The 20,142-nt window shown below is 44.1% G+C and overlaps 1 protein-coding gene across 1 annotated transcript in view; it reads left to right on the top strand.

The window, feature by feature from the left end:
- The first annotated feature begins 246 nt into the window (after window positions 1–246).
- The window catches only part of ANKH (ANKH inorganic pyrophosphate transport regulator), a 97,677-nt gene continuing 77,781 nt past the window's right edge, over window positions 247–20,142 (top strand). The window contains exon 1 of the mRNA XM_080339297.1: window positions 247–372. Coding sequence (XP_080195423.1) covers window positions 277–372 — 96 coding nt within the window. The 5' untranslated portion in view covers window positions 247–276. The remainder of the gene's footprint in view (window positions 373–20,142) is intronic.

Genomic DNA, 20,142 nt, shown 5'->3' with positions numbered 1-20,142 from the left:
GCGCCCCGCCGCCCAGCCAGCACCCACCAGGGCCGAGCCGCGCCGGGCAGGGAGGGACCGGACACCCGCCCGCTCCCCTGGCTGCTTTATTTTTAGGGGGCCCTGCTGCTCCTCTCCCTCGCCCTTGTCCCCCCCCCCCCCCCCACCAGCTCGCACACACGCACAGGGACACGCACGCACCCTCCTCCTTTGCCCTTTCATCCTTTCCCCCCGCCGTCCACCCGCGCCGTCTCCTGCTGCGGCAGATGCGCTGGGGGTCACCGCGCAGCTGGGACTATGGTGAAATTTCCAGCGCTCACTAACTACTGGCCCCTCATCCGGTTCCTCGTCCCCCTCGGCATCACCAACATCGCCATCGACTTCGGGGAGCAGGTAAGGCAGCGCCTCCCCCGGGGGCGACCTTCGCCCGCCCTCAGGGCCTCGGCGGGGAAGGGAAGGGAAGGGATGGCGGGCCGGGCCCTGCCGGTCGTGCCGGGCCCCGCCGTCCTTTCCCGGCGCATCGCGGCGGGCGGGGACAGCGGCCGCTGCGCTGTTGGGGGCGGCGGGCGGGCGGCCGGTGCCGCCGTGCATGCCCCGGCGGCGGCCCGGGAGCGCGGGCTGCTCCGCACCCCCGATAGATGCGCGGGGAAGGACGCCGGCTTTTGAGTGTTGTTGTTTTTGTTGTTTTTAGTTAATTCATTTTTTTTCCCTTGCATTTTAAGATTATATAATCCGAAATTACATAATGCATTCGCCGTGTCTTGGTCTTGGTTTATTCTCCCCGCTGGCAGGGCTCGCTCAGGTGCAGCAGCCCCTAGCGCAGTGCAGCGCAGCTCGGTGGTGGAGCCAGCGAGCCCGGCGGCGGCCGGCTCAGCCCGGGGACCCGGCGTGCTGGAGCGGGGCGCCGGGACGGAGGCCCGGCTGCCGCCGCCCGCTGCCGAGGGGCTCCGCCGTCCCCACCCCGTCCCGCGGAGCTGCCGCAACGGCCCCCGCCCCAGCACCGCCACCGGCAGCCCCGCCGCGGCATCCCGGGAGGAGGGCGGCAGCCCGGCAGGGCTCCGGGCAGGTGAGCCGCTGCCTGCGCCCCTTCCTCCGCCGGCGTGTTGTGAGCCCGGAGTCCGCGGTGTTGGACATCGGGCAGGAGCCTGGGAAGATCAGGTGACAGCTGCAGGAGCTGCTGCCACCGTGCTTCAGCCCTGCTGAAATTCCCTGGCGGTGCTGGTGACCTAAGACTGTCCCCTGTCTTGGTCACCAGGAAAATATCCCGGTGTACCCTGACACACAGTCAGTCTCCCTTTCGTGCAGCCCTCCTGCTTCATCCTCCTAATCCCCGCTTGCTGCATTTGCACTGAAAACGTATTTTGTGCTTGACATACCCACTCGTTCGCCTGAGCTTTCCACGCACGGTGCTTGTTGGCTACGGTACTGTGGTGTGAGGAAATCTCTGCTCTCTTGTTTTGGTATTTATAACAGTTAAGGCCCCAGTCTTGCATCAAGCTGCGCTATATAGGGCCTATCTTTACATTTTTAGTAGGTTGCTATGCACTAATAGTTATTCACAAATATTCATATGGGCAGTCACAGTGAATATTGCATCTCAAATAGCTTTTATCCTTGTCCTAAGTCACTCAGCTTTGCTGAGAAGGTCTTGTTTTCTAAGCAGAATAGGCACTTGTTCCTATGCTTCTTGGGCAAAAATACCAGAAAATTACTGGGTACTTTTACCTGTTTGTAAAGAAGAAAGTGAAAGGAAAAATATTACAGGGGGAAAAATAGCTAACATTAATCATATGTTTGTCATTGCTGTGTTAATCACATTTTGTTTCCTAGTCCTTTAATATTGAATAAGCCATGATATTTAAAAATGCAATTCCATACTTGTCTGACAACTACAGACTTTCCTACCAAGTCAGTCTTCTCTAAATCATAGTCAGGGTTGGGAGGGAAGGGAAAACTAAATGTAGCGATGACAAGGGAAAGGGTGATTTAAGTGCTAATAACTGTGCCACATTAATAACATACAGCAGAAGTTAAATTGAAAGCAGTTCACTCAGCAAACTGAATATGACAGGTGTGTGTATACAGTTTGCTTCATATGAGATGAGCTTGATTCAAAATCTGTGTCAGCCCGTAAAAAACATGCCCTTGGCTTCGGTGTGCTTTGGACCAGGATTTCAAAAACTAGCAATCAAGAGATTACAATTTTATAAGGGAAGGGTCTTCTGTCTGGCCTGTTACCAGTGACACGGGAGGAATGTTAACAGGCAGACAATACATGTAAGCACTTATCTAGCCAACTTTGACAGCGTTAGGGACAAAATATCTCAGAAAATGTGTTTTATTTGACAGCCAAGTCGTAGGATTTGCCCTCCAGGAGAGCTGCAGTTATCCTGTGTCTCAGATGGCAGCCTGGGGAGGCGCTTAATTGAAAAGGGAGAAATCTAGCAAGTGGGGAGACTCCTGCAGAAAACCCCAGCTGAGGAGCAGGAGCTGGGAAGATGCTTTCTGTACCAGTCTAGTGGGAGATTTACCTACATGGAAATCAGGAAAACAAGACAGGGACAAAGTTGCTCTGGGTCTGAAGAGACCCTCTTACAGACAAAAGGACAAGGATTTTATTTTCCTGTACATAATGCATGGAGTTATTTTTTACACTTGTGAGGCACTATTGTTTGACTTAGGTTGCTGAAAATATACTGACTTTCTGAGTCTGTCACCTTTCTGCTCTCTGAAATTGTAATAATTTAATAACAGGCTGAATGAAAGCAACAAAGCAGAATGGGTGTGCCAACAGATAGCTCTGAAAAGGCTGCCGTACCTCCGTCTGTGAATGTATGCTACAGATAAAAAAGATTTCTAAGAACGATAAGGGAAGTAAAATTTGCATGAAGTAATGTTACTCAAAGTAATACATGAAGTAATGTTACATTACTGTAAAAGAGACAGGAGAACTATAGGTCAGAAATAAGAGAGAACTGTAAAAAATTAGGGAGAGAATGGACCTTGCTTGACCAGGGAAGAAGTGTTTAAGAAATCTGTTGGTCATAAACCCTTTTGATGCATCGTATTCATGCATTGCTCTCTCAAGCAGGGAGAGTATTTGGAAGCAGGGTGTTTAAAGCAAAGCCTTTTAAACAAAACCTATTACTTTTAGGTACCTGAGACTGAAAAGTAAGAAATAAAGAGAATGTCACCTTTTTTTCCCCTTCAGAGACTTTTCTGGGTGTTGAATAGTTTTACTGAATAGGAAACATCACTAGGAAATTGCTGGTGCCTTGACATGCAGCTGTTTCTAGATTTCTTGCTAGTTTAGGGGAAATTTACAGTAAGGCTAGAGAATATTTGCAGAATATAGTTTATGTCTGTCACCATGGCCACATATGAAGTATTTGCTATAGCAAGTCTGTTTAGTTTGTAGGAAGTAAAAAAATGCTGGAACAATGCTCATAAGAACTAACAAACTCAGCTCCTCCCGTCACTTCCAGAACCGCCGTGGCCAGTGAAGAGCCTCCTGTTGACCCTTGGACCCTAGTCCAATAACGCTTTTAGGACAAGACTGTATTACGAAGTTGTTCCAATCTGGTCAGCCAGCCTCACCTGTTGACCTCATAAATTCTTCTTAGACAAATACCCGATTTTCCTTTTTCTTTTTCACTGCTACGAAAGGTAGTCTTGATACATGACCAGGTAAATTACCACAAGATTAGAGAAATAAACCTTTTCTAACCTATTTCAATGAATTCCTTCTGCAGCTAATTTCCCTTACAATTTATTTACAGTGCTACATAGCATTCATGAAATTTTCCTCTTCAGGAAAATAGTCCCAAATATTTTGACTCACTGTTCCTTCTTCACACAAATATATCTGTATGTGAGTGTGGGCCTGCATGCATGTATTTGTTTATTTTTTTATCTCTAGGTACACATACACACACAAAATACACACAAGAGAGTGTTTTCATCCCAAGAGCTTAGTACCTGCCACTGGAAGAGAGATTCTCCCTTTCATTCTGCTGCTGAGAGCATTAGACTCTCAACTTCTTATCCTGAGATGCACAGCAATTAGTGTTTTATTTAAAGCTCAGCTATCAGAGAACAGAGTTTGCATTAAAAATCCTGGCTCCGTGAAAAATGTTGTTGGATGTACTTACTTGTAAATAAATAAATGAACTTCTTCCCATAAGATGGAGCACAACACACCCTCAAACAACTCACCCTGTAAATAATGCCACTGTTAGCCTGTGCTCTCAAAAATCCATCACCACTCACATCAGTTTTCTTTTTAACACCGTTTCAGAGCTGCTCACATGTATTATGGCGGCCTAATTTGTAACATGTGTCTACATTTGCATTAGCGTTATTATAAAGAGGGGAAACTGAGGCATTCATTAGTTCACCGACTTTCTCCCAAGTGCAGAATCAGCCCTAGGCAGCCTTAAATACAACTCGCAAATGTGGCTGGTAACTCTCTTTGCTGCTCATGGGGGTGGGAAAGGCCAGGCAGAGAGCAGTATTTTGAACTCAGGGCCTGCCTGCAGTAGTCTTTTAATTATCAACAGGAACAGTAGAAGGTTGGTTTTTTTTTTTCCTTTCTAGCTATCATATGGCCAGGCCCTGAATCATTAGTTTCAATTGCTGTCACTAGCTGTTGGTTGGGCAGTTTTATTTGCCAACATAACTGTTAGGTGTGCACATATGATGATGTTCGGTGGCTTGTGGATCCTGGGAAAGTAACACTGAGGAAGCAGAGTTCTGCTCTCGCCTTCTCAGAGGTCACTCGGGTGCTCCTGTCCTGCAGAGAAATTGCCATACATTGCACACAGTGTAGCGGCTGGAATCAAACAGTCGAAGTAAAAGAGGTGCTAAACGTTTTGGATTCTTAAATATTTTGCAATAATGGATTGAAAATCAAACTGCTTTTTTCTTGTTTTGGAATGTGTTTTGGTTTGTTTGGGTTTTTTTTTCCCTAAGAAAAAAAGTCTTGCCAGAAAAGGAGAACAAGTCATGAATAATGCATCAAAAAGAATTAGTGAGCTTATTGTCTGCCCATGCCATTTGCAAACTTAGTAGGGGGTTAAACATTTTGATTAATGTGTTATGAAGCTCATTTTGGGGGTAAGTGTTATTGTCTGGACGTTCAGAACAAGCAATAGGAGAGTTCCCATTTCCAGCTGTTCCCTGGGGATTTGGGCCAAGTTGTGTAACTTTTCTGTGGCACGGTTCCCTTGCCTTTGAAGTGCGCCTGCATGCCTACCTGTGCGTCACAGGGATGTAATGAAAATTCACATGTCAGAAGCACCCCACAGGATGAAAGGTGCTGGATGAGTGCAGAGTACTCCTGTTATTGCTGTTGTTAGACATTATGGACTCATTTAATCATGTAGGACTTTAGTACCATTTAAACAAAAAAGCTAACAAAGTCTTATAATTGGTGTAAACCATGACTATATGTTATTACCACCACCACGTTATTAGTAGGGTATGCTGACGGAAATGACCTATTTGTTTTAAATTAATGTGAACTGTACAGCATTTTGAATTAAATTTAGATGAAATTGTGTTGAAGAAACAAACATCTTCAGAGTATACTGTCAACAGAAGTTTGTTGTTTGTTTGTTTAATTTTCTGTGGTAATATTTTGAGGAATTAATTTCTCCTGCAAGAGTCACAAGCCAAATAGCCAGGGAAGCAGCCAGGCAAGACTAGTGAAATACATCTGACGTCCCTGTTTGGACTGAGAAAATCCAAGTGAAACCTTATACGGAGGGTCAAAACCCAAACCACACACTTCTGAAGTAGTAATTTTCAGGATTTGTACCTCAGTACTGACTCCAGAGACGTTCTTCTTCTGAGGAACGCAGCTTCTTTTTACTCTCCAGCCTGAACCCTACATACAGCCTCAGCTCCTGAATAGTCGTCTGCCAAGCACTGGGGTTTTTTCAAGCCGGTGCTAAGTGGCCTGTAGACCACATGGGCAATTCTTGAGGCTACACAAATGATTAATTCGGCTTATATGTCTATGTTAGTTGAATTGGGCATTAGATACCAGGCATTGCATTTACCAGTCAGGCAGAGCATTTGCTGAAGTTTCACAGCAAGCGACGCACACTGAGCTCAGGGAAGGAGTCAAAGATCTCATGAAACATTTGTAGATAAAAGCCAAATCTCACCAATGCCTTAATGTTCTTAAAGGTAACAAAGACACATACCCATGGCAGCTAAACCAATATTTATTTCCATTTTATAGAGCATAAGGTACAAGATAAACAGGTTATGAGGAGCAATGGGGCTATCACCACTGAAAATTTCACATGATGCTATAACACAAATTATGAGAATGAACATGCAAATGAGGAGTTCATCCCCCGCAGTGCTCCGTGTTGCCGTAATGTAAAATATGTAATCTAGAGCTAGGATCCGTGCCGTGCCTCATCTGTCAGTACCTTCTCTTTTTTTCATCCTACCCTCTCCTCCCTTCACAAAACCCTCCTGCTCCCCACTCCCATTGCCTCCCACCCCCCACAGTTTTGTACTTGATGATACCCATTAAACATGTCTGAAGTAGTTGGGTAGCTATATAGCTGCAGAGATAACCTATTTCCAGGAAGGGATGGAAAGAGGGAGAAACAATGCCACACAGCACCAACCAACCACTTATTTATTTCTGAAGCAGTTTAATTAATCTCAGAACTGTGAGTTGAGAGGTATTTGCCCACCAGGTTGCTGGAAAATAAAACTTTTAGGTCTGTGGGTTAGAAACAATTCTCCCTACCAGTAGTAACCAATGCGGTGGTAGACCTGGTGCATTTTCCACTTTTCCAAGCAGTTGTGAGTCCCAGTCTCTAGGGCAGGGGGCCCTCTCTGAAGATACTCCAGTCATAATATCACTTGATATTCACTGCAAAAGTGTCGTGGGGTAGCCAAATACCTCTGGTGCTTATTTCAGAGATAGGGGAATTGGCTTCTCCTCCCTACGTCAGTGAAAATCTGGTAGCCTAAGAAAGCATGAGGAAGAAAAGATGAAAATACTCCCAGCCTAATTTTAAAACATGGGCTCAAAACTGAAATTTTGAAAGGGGTTTGAACCACCGTATTCTGTGTCATGGAGAGAAATCTCCAAGGTAGAACTTGTGGTTTTGAGTTGAGCTGACCATTTGATTTGTTTCAGGCATTTTCTTGTGCATTTCTTTGGTTGCATTTTCACAAAACCGAGAAGACTGATTTATCATCTCATATGATTTGGTCTGAACTGATTTCTTTTTAATCGTCACTCATTTTGCTGCTTCATGGAGAACTTGGTTGTGTACAAAGGCTTATATGACATGACCAATCTTATGACTGTTTGAAGATAAGTGGCTTTTTATATGCAAAGAAGGCACATGCACAAGGCTCCTGCTCTGAAAGTGCAGATTCTAGCAATTAATTGACTTCCTATCTTGATCCTAGACAAGACATTTATCTCTCTCTTTGTGTGAGTTTTGTCAGTTCTGAAATAGTGATGTGTTTCACAAGGCAGTTACAAAGTTCATTCTTTCATGTTTGTAAAACATGGATGTAAGTTGCTGTATAAATAGAAAATGTAAATATATCTGCCAGCTCATGCAGAAACCTCCGTGCATAAAACTGAGCAATTCCAAACAGATTTTGCTCTGTAGCTACTTTCAGAAATCTGTGATGTTTTTAAATAACATATATATGACTGATGAGCTCAATTCCAGTTTAAATGGCATATCAGAACATGCATTTCTTAAAAAAATATGTAAAATTTGTAATGATCTTAGATTTCAAGAAGCTAATCTAACTAGCTGTTGATACTTCATCCTATTTGTATTTGGAAACCTGGAGATTTTGCGGGGAGGGAAACAGGAGTGTTAATAAGCAATTAGATCATCAAATTGCACTTCCTTCTGCTTTCTTGATTTGCTACTGACATGATATTGCTGTAGCTATGGTTTTAGATGCCATCACTGCCTTTTCAGATAGGCATTAGCTGGAGAATTAAAATAGAACCACCATAAGAACAAGTGACCTGAGTGACCCATGAACTTCAGTGTCTGCAACAGCAAAGCTCTGCAGTTCTCCTGTCTTCTGTGTCCTGTATGGTGTTGCTTCTCATTCAGAGTTTTGACAGAACTTTGCTACCTTGCTTTAGAGTTTGTCTGCTTATGCATTTTTTTCTGTATTATTTCCTTTCTTATGTAGTGCATAATAAAAGTACCTGCATGAAACACTGACTAAGAATAATTCCAGGTGTAAACATGCATTTGGTTCCAAAGCAGGCTGAAGTACAGTGTAGTTATTTGCAAAAACACAACTGGTTTCTGTAGCTTTTTCAAGAGCATTCTAGGAAAGGACAAATAAAAAAAACTGGAGAGTTAAGAGGGCAGTTTGTAAAAACGTGTTACAACGGCATGAAATCTCAAGTGCCAATTTAATTGTTTTCCCTAAGATGATGCAAAAAAATCTACTGTTTCTGATTTGTCAGGAGTGTTACTGTTGTCATCACTGTTGTCCAGCATACCCAGTTTGCTTTACTGATGTGGTGGTTCAGCAAGAGTGCAGCTTTTAGTACATGAAGCAAATAAACTGCAAGACACAACTTATTTTTAAGCTATTTGCTTCACATAGATTTTTGTATTGCTATGGGATTGATAAGGCAATTGTTTCCAACCTTTTTCAGTTTTCAGAGCCCAGAAAATTTTCCAGTGGAGACGCTGAGAAAGTTCACATCCATACAGTCTGGAGAGCATATTTGTGTTTACATGTTTTTAAGTTGCCCGTCTCTGACTCCTGGCAAACACTCCCTAAGGTACAGGGTTCTGTGAGGCTGAAAACTCACCACACCAAAGCACATGCTGGTCCGTTTGCCGACAAATACATTTGAAAGGCTTTTGGCATGGAGATGATTTGTCTTCATGCCTTCTTACCTGTGTTTCGTACATAAAAGTATTGAACGAAGTCAGATGCAGGTCATACCTGAGCTTTCATGTGCTGCCCTTCCATCAATGCGGCTGCATGACTTTGACCTTCACTGGCCGAAGAAAGCGGTGACATGGACCGGCTGGGACTGATGCTCTTCCTTCATCGAGTCAGATGGGCACTCTGTGTGGGTATAAAGGGACCAACTGCACTGCACCTACTGTTCTTCCCCGTTTTTTTTAATGACAGTGAGAGGTTGTGGAGTCTCCTTTTCTGGAGATACTCAAAACCCACCTGGACTCATTCCTGTGTGATCTGCTCTAGGTGAACCTACTTTAGCAGGTGAGTTGGACTAGATGATCTCCAGAGGTCTCTTCCAACCCTATTCTGTGATCTACTAATACTTCTCTGAAAATATAGGATTTATATTTAGATTTTATGGGGCTCTTTTTCCTGTTCACTTAATACTCACACCGTGTTATCTGTCCTTCATTCTGTTGCATAGCGATGAGCAGGATCTTATTTGTGTAACCTGTCTGTCAGCGAGCAGCAGCTGCTGTTCCCGTGGCCACAGCCAGCTAAGGTAGCTGTGATCACCTCTAGCAGCTCCCTCTTCATTTCGAAGACTTCCCTTGCTGCAGCATACCAGCGTGTTCCAGCCTTTAATCTGGAATCTGCCATCCTGCCGATGAAAGACAGACTCTCACACAAGTCCATCAGTCCCATTTCCTCCATCAGCACCATTTCCTCCAAGAGCATCTTACCAATTAAAAAGCGCTTAGCCCATTTGAGAAGAAAACCAATAGTTAGCATTACTGGGCAGGAAGACACTTCACATTTTTGGTTCTGGTGAGAGGGGAAAAGAAATGTCAGTTACATAAGAGGCAAGTTTATAGAAATGAAGCATTTATAGCTTGGACAAAAGAGGGAATTTGATAACCATCTGCAGTTTTATGAGCTGCAGCGTGGTCACGAAGGAGAGGAGATGGGATGAGCTGGGTCACTGCTGTGGAGGGTTGTGTGGCCAGAAGCAATGAGAGACACTGGGATGCTTAAACACAATTTAGACTGAAAAGATTTCCAGATGATTTTCCAAGGAAAAAGCAGGAATCCTTCACTCGCAGACATTATTTCCTTCTAAAATGCGGCATGAAGAGTGCTGTACTTTAGGCAGCATTACGTGGTGGTGGAGGCATTTTACGTAGGCTCAAATTCAGCGAGTCACCGAAAGCAAAGAGTGTTGTCATCACTGTACAGGGCTGTACATGGTGGGTGTCAGGTGCTATGCATGGTGGGTGTCAAACCTGAAGACCATGTCTTCTGGTGAGGGACACAGACAGCTTGGGAACCCCATATCCTCAGAGACACTCAGAGCAATCTTGAATGGTAATGTAGTTATGGGCTGTTAGCATGGCCTCTTCCTGTTAAATTGTCCACACTAAAGTAGAATATACAGAATCTGCAGCTTGGAGGTGCAGTATTTCTATTATTAATGATTAGTGATCATGATACAGTTTTCTTACAGCACTCTGTTTTTCACACGACAGCTCTCAGGTCTAGTGTAGAGAGAACACTTGCTGGGGAGAGAAACCAGAGTTACCTCACTAATAGAAGTATTGACTGTCTTGTTCATTATAGAAGTGTGTAATGGAAGTGGCGTGCCCTTAGCTTCCTGGGTGAGCAATATGCAGCTCTGGGGTCTTAAAAAAAAGAGTAACAAAATGAGCTTATTAAAGTGCAGGGACCTTTCCAGTCTGAGAGGAATGGAGCGTTGAGATGTCCTCAGTGTGGAAGTGAAGGAGGTTTTAACTCTGCTTTTAAGCTGGAGGCTTGCTGAGTCTTTTAAAGAATGTGAAGACATAGATCCTGTGAGATGAGACACAGCAAGCACGGGGGACATTTCGGGCCCTGCGATGCCATGAAGCATACACCCAGCCCCACACCCTTATTGCCTTTTAGTTCAGTTCTGCGAGTCCTTTGCTTGGGTGTCCCATGGGTGCTGGAGCACCTTAGTTACACAGACACCTGCATGGCTTTGTCACCAGGCTGGGCCTGCACTGCAGCTCCTCACCCTAATTGCTAACAGGGAGCCATCCATTTCGCTCTTGTGCTGTTACCAGCTTTGTTAACTGACTCCATCAGTCCATCCCACTCCCTCTCCCACTGTGGCACTTTGGAGATGACTTTGAATGCTAAGATTTTTTGCAACCCACAGAGCTCAGGAGACCAGCTGAGGAGATGAGTTCAAACTGGCCACCAGCTCTGCTCGGCAGAAGTGAACATGCCAGCTCATGTACGTGGAACGGTAGCTGGTTTTCCCCATTTGCATAGCCTGTGGTGGTGGGGAATGAATCTTCCAATCTGAATATTTGGATCATCTTCTTCATTAAATTTTAATTTTTGCCCTCTCTTGCTGATAGATTTTTGAAGCCTGTCAAAAAAAACCCAGTTGTCCTTGGTTTTGCACATTCACGGGGACATCCCTTGTCATTTTTCTCTGCACTTCCATAGTATAAAACAACTGGTAATGTGGGGCTCCAAATTTAGTATGACAGAACTGTCAGCTTCCCTTGTGTTTATGTTGGGGTGTAACGATTTCGCAATCTTAAGCCTTTACATTAAAAGAAAAAGGAAGTCCAAACCACAAAACATGTTTCGCAAACTTAAGACATAGAAGTTGGCCATCCATAAAAAGCTTTCTGTTTGCCACAGGTAAATACATTTTTCAAGTACTTGCGTAATGCAAATGTGCACATACACACATGCACGTGTACGTAGTGTGTTGTGAGCAGGAGCCTGCCTTTACAGGAGAATAATACATTGAGTGGTGCTAAAGTACTGTCTTGATTAATTACTGACTTATACACAATGCAAAATGGTTAAGGAAATAAGGACAAGAGCTGTGCATGGGGCTGCTTAGGTAATTGCACATGCACCTGATGTGTCCTTTGTATTAATAGTCTGAGCTGCCTCTGGTTACATGTAATTATGGCGGTTGCGTATGCGAATGCTTTTTAAATTTTGAGTCAATAGTTTTGTACATGGATTTCATCTTTTCAAAATGTGACCTTGAGAGCACTCCTGACCACTGCACCACTGTTCTTTATATACTTGTGGGCAGTCACTTTGCTTCGAAGTGTTCTATTTCAAAGCATGAAAGCATGACGACCTTTCAGCATTCACCGTCTTGTTCTTATATGAGCTTTCTGAGATGCAGTCAACGGTCTACTGGTTAGGACATGCTCCAGCATTGTAGTAGTCTTGGGAAGAGCTTTCGTCAGCAGTGCCTTCTGGATCTAATATATAAGTAGCGTGCTTTTTTCTGCTGTTACTGTGCAGAGGCCAATGTTTCTCTCTTTAATAAATTTATGAGAGATCACAGCAGGTAGCCTGCTTGTCATTTTCTTACTGAAGGCTTGACCTGTTGGTGGGCTTTGAATTGCTGTCCAGAAAAGGCTGGTATAGTTGGGGACTAGCTTTTGCAAATCATGGCATGCCTGTTTTTGTCAGCTGCAAGCTCCTTCCGCCTTGTGGGTGATTGCATCACTGAGGAGAAAATAGCTACCAAAGGGACAATCCTTGCCTCGGGACTTCAGCAAGGAAACCTCATATTCAGTTGCATATTTGTGACTTGAGCTCCAAGGGTTGGGTTGTGCTTGCAGCAATCTGCAGATGTGGATGGAGCCTGTTGTATTCTGTGTGCGTCCACTGATTTGAAAGGGGAAATGAGTGATAAGAGAGAAAAGGTTTAGATCAAGGGGGAAGCTGCCTGAAAGAAAAAAGCCTGACAATTTTGGCTTCGGAAGGACTGGCACATCCCAGAGGTCCCAATGTCCAACAAATGCCTGTCATGAAAGCTTTCCACCACACCAGGAAGGCTGAGATACTTACAGATGAAGCAGCTGTGGGGCCGTAATTTCCTCGCTGATACCTTGTTGAATAATGAACTAGATATTTTTTCCTCCCTCATCCTACTGGAAGTCTCAAGTAGACAAAGGAGGCATGCCAGTGTAAATTTAGCTTAACAAGAAGGCAATCAGGTTCTCTATGACCAGCACCAAGAAGAATGTCAAAGCAATACTCGTCCAGCTGGCGATACAGGATGACCTGCACTGAACTGTAGAAATAAATGGAGAAAAAACATGACTCATTATTATCCCCAACCTTTTTTCAAGAGCAAATAGGAATAGTAGCAGCACCTGAAATCATTAGATATGAATGCAGTGATTTCTAGATGAGTTTGCCTTATCTCTTGAGAACATTGAGTATGGAGTGTTATGGCAAGAAATAATCAAATTGGCTGGACAGGGAAGTGGTTATGTCCACAATCAGAAGAACAAAGGGTATTTTATTTTTTTTTAACTCTTAACACACTTAACAGCATTAGGGACCCTAAGTACTGTTTCACTTTGCTGTTGACACAGTGTAGAGGGTGAGGGATGCATAGACAGCTTGGAAGGGTTCCAAAAAAGGATTAGAAGCTGTATTGCAAAAGGTTATTATTGCAGCTTCTAGGAGTTGGTTTCAAAGGCAACTACAAGCATGAGCATCTCTCATTTGCTCTCTGTAAAGAATAGTGCCTCTATAGTCTCATGACATTTAGCATCAAATATCTCTACACTTTTCTTTCTGTTTTGGCCAGATAAGATTCTATAACCTCAAATCTTCTGTGTATATGCCTTTGTTTCGTGATCCTTTTGTGAAAGAAATAAAACATCCCATTCAGAAAGACAGAAACAGGATATAAAAATAGGGCACTGTGCACAATTCGATCCTTTTTTTTTCCCTTGCACTGGATCCCTGCATGGCAGCGCATTGGTGCAGCACCATAACTATCAGCCTGGCATCTGCAGCCTGCCAAGACAAACCCAAAAGGAGCGAGTGTCATCAGTCTCATCTTTTACTGCGTTTTTTTGGGCTTTTTGTGTATACTTGTTTATTTAAAACTGGGGAGTTTTTGGTTTCAGCCCTGGGTTGGGGCCTCCCATGCGCTGCTGTGGTTTGTGGCCCTGGACAGCTCCTGACCCTCCTCCCTGCATATCCTCCTTGTCCCCCTGCCACCCATTTGCCATCCTTTTTTCTCCAGAGTAGTCTGTAATCTACAAATATCTACTTTCCTCTGTCCTCCTTACTTTTCCTTTTCTTTGCCTGCCCAGGTGCAGGCTCCAGAGCACATTGCCATTGCCATTTGCAGGCAAGCAGCCCACTGTAATCATGACAGCAAGGTTCCCTCCGCCTGCCCCCGGCAAATTTATCCACTGTAAACAAGAGGCCCAGTTCAGCAAGAGAAATGCTTGACATCTTTTTGATGTTTGTGGGCTTTAAGTTTAGGCATGAGTTAAGCTCATGCACAGGTATTTATCTCATAGGAAGCAGCCAGACTTCAGGTGAAGAATGTGAGCTTTGTGAAGCTGCAGGACTTTATCTATCAAGGGGCCTGTGCCTGCCTCTTCTTCTTCCTCCAGACATGCAGCTGCGGTACCAGGGAACGTGCTGCCCAGCTATCCGTACTCCTCACATCCCACTGTGTCAGGACCAGCTCCAGTTCAATCTGGTTCAGATACTTTTGCTCTAGGAGCAGGCATGTGGCAGCACTGGCAAGACATGGCTGTGACTGCTCTGCCACGGCTGGTGACCTGTGGCTCCCTCTTGTCCTCACTCCAGTGGCTTGTTTTGAATTCCTGCTCAGCACCACGCTGTGGAGGAGAAGCAGTGAAATTTTTCTCCCTGCTGGTTGGTGTCTGGTGGCACATGGCACATGCCTGCTGTCCTCGCTGGTGGTTCTTTTTAAAGACGTTGCAAACGAAGATCAGGGTGATTATTCTCTCACTAAGTCTTAAAGCCAATTTCTGGATCAGAGACGAGAATAACATTGCCTGCATTCCTCACATGCCTGTTCGTCCTGCCACAGAGGTCTCATTGCTGTAGCTGACCAGTGATGTTTTCTTCCCTGCAGGGTCAGAGATGAAGATATTGAAGTGCTGAGAAAATCTAATCTCAGCAAAGCCTCTTTTGGATCGGAGAGTACTTCTGCTCTTTGGTGTATTCTTTCAAAGGCAATCCTTTGAGGAAATCTGGGAGAATCATGTCAAGCTCAGTCATCTGTACATGGGCATGAATGCATGGTGCAGAATGGGCCAGGTGTTGTGAAGAAGGTGTTCAGTGTAGGCTTCTGATAGAAACGTGTCCCTGGTGAACCTGTGCATCACCATTTCATCTGGAGGGATTTTGGAGATGTTTATAATCATTCTTAACATTATAAATATTTTTAAAGCTATATGTAATTTGGCTTCAGACATTTTCAGGTCATACCTAAACTAGCAGGCTTGTTGCAGATCAGGGTTGGATGGCATGAATAGCACTGTGTGAGTCAGACTCATCACATGTTCTAAATTAAACTTACGCTGAGCCAACATTGATCTCCTTGAAAATCTCCCCACCTTACAAAAATTGCTGATAGCATTTCTACAGAGGTTGATAATGAAGAAAAAATATAAAGCAGAAGAGTGGATGAGAGTAAAGAGGCAACAAGCATACTGGTATAATGGAAAGAATCAAAACGTGCACCTGGGAGAAAGTAGTGAAATAACAGTTTCAGTAGCTGATAGCTTTTGGCTTGCCTGACACTCTCAAGAGTTCAGATTGTTCATTTCTAAGTTTATCAAAGCAGGGTCATCTCCTAAGGAATACCAGTGGGTCTTTCCCTACCCAGGCACTGCAAGCAGCCTGAAGTATTATCACCAAGGGCTCCTGTTCTCTTGGGAAAAAAAGAAGATATGAAATGTGTGAGGATGACATAAAGATGAGAAGATTGGAGATCTTGGGGGATTTATCTGATGACCTGTCTCCCAGTAGAGATAAGGCGTTTCTCAAGTGAGATTTCACCTGGGATACTTTGCACATTTTTGGCCACACATACTTACGGCAGGTCAGTTCAAGCTTGCGCAAAAGATTAGGCAAAAGATACCCCAGCTGCTAGTTTCTCCATTTTTCATTCTGTTTGGGAAGGAGAAGCTGAAAGGCCTTGATGTCTGTGTCCCAGCAAAGACAGGTAGAGCGTGAGTAAGTTTGCTGTCTGTAGATAAGATGTTAGCCTACCCACAAACAAGAGCTAACTGGGTAGCAATATCTGACTGCAAACAGACTGTGAATACTTTTAAGCTGGAAGTGAAGAAGGCTCCAGGCTACCAGAAGAATGAGGCTCTGGAAAGAGCAGGGGCAGAATAGCTGAATTACCTGTTTTTGAGTTAATGAAAATCATTCTATTGCGTGTGTGCCTGGAGCACAGCCAAGACCACAGCCTATACCCATGGAAGTTGTTTCCATTTTCTGTGTTTGGAAGAGAGAAGTCAGAACTTGGTACAGACAACTATTATTTTGTGTATATATATCGAATATATAATCCATTTACACACAAAAAGGAATAGGAGGCCCCAAGTGGAGCTGCAAGAAAGCAGATGCCCTGGCTTCAGCTTATGCTGTCAAGTGATTACCTAAGAGAGCCTGCTATTGCAAATTAAACCCTAACTTTAAATGCTTTTCTCACCAATTTTTTAAATCTCTCTGAATATGTGATCGTTCTAAAGTACTAACTTTCAAATCTCTCTTCCTTTAAAAAGAAAAAAAAATTGCTTGCTTGAGACCTCGACAAACCCTGTTCCCAAACCTCAGAGGAATTGGGATGCACGACTCCAAAAAATGCGAGGTGTCCCCTCAGCCAGGGCCACAGAGTTGAGGGCAGCTGCTTCTATGGGGCTGACATTGCTGCTGCTGCTGGCACCAGCGAACAAACAATGCTCTGTTCATTTTCTGCTCCAGCAGAATGAGCAGTGGGGGAGAACGGGACAGAAGAGGGATGAGCTTGGGGATGGAGGTCACTCAGTCAAATGAGGGAAAATACAATGAGAGAAGACAATGTATATTCAGGTTTATAAAGGAGTGCTTTCAGTGATAACATGTTAAACAAAATTGGGAAGGGTTTGGCAATGCCCTTTTATCGTTGTCCACAGGACGGCTTATCTCTTCATGTTTTCTGTTTTTCATGCTAATGATAAATCAAAGCTGAGCATCAGTGTTTGCTTTGTCGCTGCCATTGACCCTGATTTAGGACAAGCTCCAAACATGTTATACCTTCTCATTTTTTCATTGCTTGTGTGTTCTCCCAGCATTCCAAATAGCAGGCTGGCACTATGATCTGAAAATTCTTTTAAACATTGCCACTGTAGCATATTCTTAGTAAAAGACAAGAGTACCAAAAGTACGCTGGAGAGGGCAGCATCCAGACTGTGCTGAGAGCACTGGGAGAGAAATGCTTAACTCCCATCGGCCACTTTGAAAATCACAGTCTGTATGTCTCCATCCATTTGAATTAGGCTACTTTGGTCCTTCTGAAAGCCACTGTTGGAATAATGAGATACTAAAAGAAAAAAATCTGTCTCGAGTTTTATAAGATGCAGTACTTGCAGAAATGTGGCGTTTAAATTTCTTGGCCTCTGCATAACAGCAGTGACCAATAAGCCATATTTGTGTTGCTTTTGTTAATGAAAAACATGATTCTGGAATGATTTAATGATGTGACTAGAGCAATGCATCCTGTAAGGAGAGTAGATGATGAAGCATTAGAGGCTTACTTGTGCATTTCAGAGACTGAGCATTTTCATCTGGCTGCATCAAAGTTGAGGGAAAAGCGAGTTTTATTAGACCCAAGGGCTTCTGTATTCTCTTTAGTTAGTTACACCATGTACCTGCGAGTGTCCATGCTCTGATTGAGCATGGTCTAATTACTTTGCTGACAGCAGATGGAAGCAAACAGCCAGACCATCAGGTGTGTCACACCTGCTTTGATTTGCAGATATCATCTGGTCCTACTCCTTGTTCAACTGTGCCCGTGAGATGAGGCAGCAAAAGTTTTAGCATCATAGAATCATTTATGTTGGAAAAGACCTTTAACATCATAGAGTCAAACAGTTTTGTCTCGCTCTCCCCACTGCTGTATGCACAGAGAGGTGAATCCTCCCACCACCCTTCTTCTCAAGGACCATTTTGCAATCCTGTGATTTTGCTGGAATGAAGGGACTTTTGGATGGTGGAACTGTGTGCAAGGGAGCTGGGTGCACAAAGCAAAGAGAGGATTCCTGTCCCCTGAATACCTGGGGGTTAAATTACTGTTGGCACTTGGAAGATTTTTGCAAAGCAGTTGTTGTCATTTCCACTGTCCCCATCCCTGGGTGCCGCAGGAGTGAGCAGGAACTCCCGTGGTGCACCCGGTTGTGCAGAGTCTCCCCCACGGGCTGAAGTACCTGCATCCAGCTGCTTTCAGCTTGCATCCTCATGACACATAGTGGCTGTTGACCTTTATATTTTTTTTTTAATCAGAGTTCATTCTTCCACAAATAAAGTGGCAGATCTATTGACTTACATCTTAGGCTCAGAAAGGTTGAAATCTTTCTGCAGTGTAGATTTTCCCTTTTCACCTCTAATGCTCACTTTGCATTGCTAGACTAAGGCATAGGAGAATGGGTGCAGATTTGGCATTAACCTGAATATGTTTGCTTCTTGAATAGTCATTATGCTCCCCATAGCCTTAGGTAGGTGGCAGTGTCCTTAGAAAGTGGAAAACTGCTTCTCCCCTCTCGCCTCAGTCTTTTAAAATGACTGATCCCTTTCATTCACTGTTGGTAGTGAATTAGAAAATTGCTGTATCATTGTTAACTAAGCAGAATGAAGGCAGTCTGGAAATAGAAATTGCTGAAGCCTGTGCAGAGAGATGTCAGCTGTTGCTCAATGTCATTGTGAAACTGTGAAGTCATCAGAAATAATCCTCACTGGGAACGTGAATATTGGGCACAGTAGTGGGTTTCCAAACCGAAAATGAACAGACGGATGTCTGGGAAAAAGAAAAGAGAAGAATATCACATGGCATAAAGGCGGCTTCAGTTCTTTTTGGCTCACTGGAAATTTTTGGCTGTCTGTAGTATCTGATATGCGCAGAAGAGATACCCGAAGATCCCTGACCAATAAGCACACTCTTAATCCAAGACAGTCTGTAGAGTTTCCATGTGCTCAGTGGGAACTTTCTGCACATTAACATTGAAGCTATGCAATAACATGACCCTTGAAAGTGCAAAGGAGGGGGAGATTTAGGAAAGGGTAACCTATCTTGTTAATGACACCGAAGAATAAGATGCTCGGGAGAAACCCAATAGCGTCAGCAGCAAAGGTCCTGTTACCAGTGTCAAGGATGAGAAGAAAAGCCTTTAAGAAAGAGAGGCAATAAATTTGCTTTCCTACTCCTTTATCACCCATTACATAAAAAGCCTCAGGGAATGAGATCTTACAATTGGAAAGAGTCTTAACGGCCCAAAACTCAGCCCAGATCTTGGAACAAAAGCTATAGTCATCACATTTCTTTGCTTTCTGGACAAAGAACTTACTATGTAAAAAGCAGAATAAAACTCAAGAGGCTGGGATATGCCAATAAGCAAATCTCTCTTTACTGAGACAAGAAAAGAGAAGATCAGGAGAAAGGAACAAATGCTGTTAACCCGCCAGACCAATGTGGATTTCAGATGAAGGTCTACCAGTTTTTCACCTAAAGGGAATGACACGGCCTGTGCCCTTGCAGTTCCTCTTGTGACATCAAAGCCAGTGGCTCTAACAATTCCACAACTTCTGTCAGAAGTAGTGGAGAGTGTCTGGAAGAAAGAGGACATGGGCTGTGTGCTGTGAACAAGCCAGAGCTTGAAGTGACTGAGGTGCACTAGGACTGCATGGAAGTAAACAGGAGCTGGTGTGTCCTCGACCCAGGCTGCAGGAGGGGCCGTCATCGCTGTGGACAGTGCCCTGCAGCCAATCACCATCGTGGGGGGTGAAGAGTGACTGCAAGTGTAACCAATCGTAGCCTGTGCTGGCCGCATGGCCTTTGGGTATAGCGTATATAAGGGTTATATAAGTATAAACGTGGTCTGGTGGACATTGATATTCAGTGTTGTTAAGAGTTCATTAAAGGGTATTGATGTTAAGTTCATATTGAATTAGACTCATTACTCTCGCCAGCCCGCCCGTCCATGCTCAAAGAGGTCCTGCCGGCAATTTTGCATTCTCCACATCATACGCCAAGAAGTTAGTGCTCTCATAAAAGTGGGGGGAATGTGCTTCTTCATACAGCACCACTCAGCTTCTTTTGCCTCCAATAACATAGAGCTGAAATCATTGCTGAGTGCTTATTGTGTATTAGTGGTGTTT

Source organism: Nesoenas mayeri (assembly GCF_963082525.1).
Source record: "Nesoenas mayeri genome assembly, chromosome: 2".
In the NCBI taxonomy this organism is placed as follows: domain Eukaryota; kingdom Metazoa; phylum Chordata; class Aves; order Columbiformes; family Columbidae; genus Nesoenas; species Nesoenas mayeri.
This window is presented reverse-complemented; position numbering and strand designations above follow the sequence as displayed.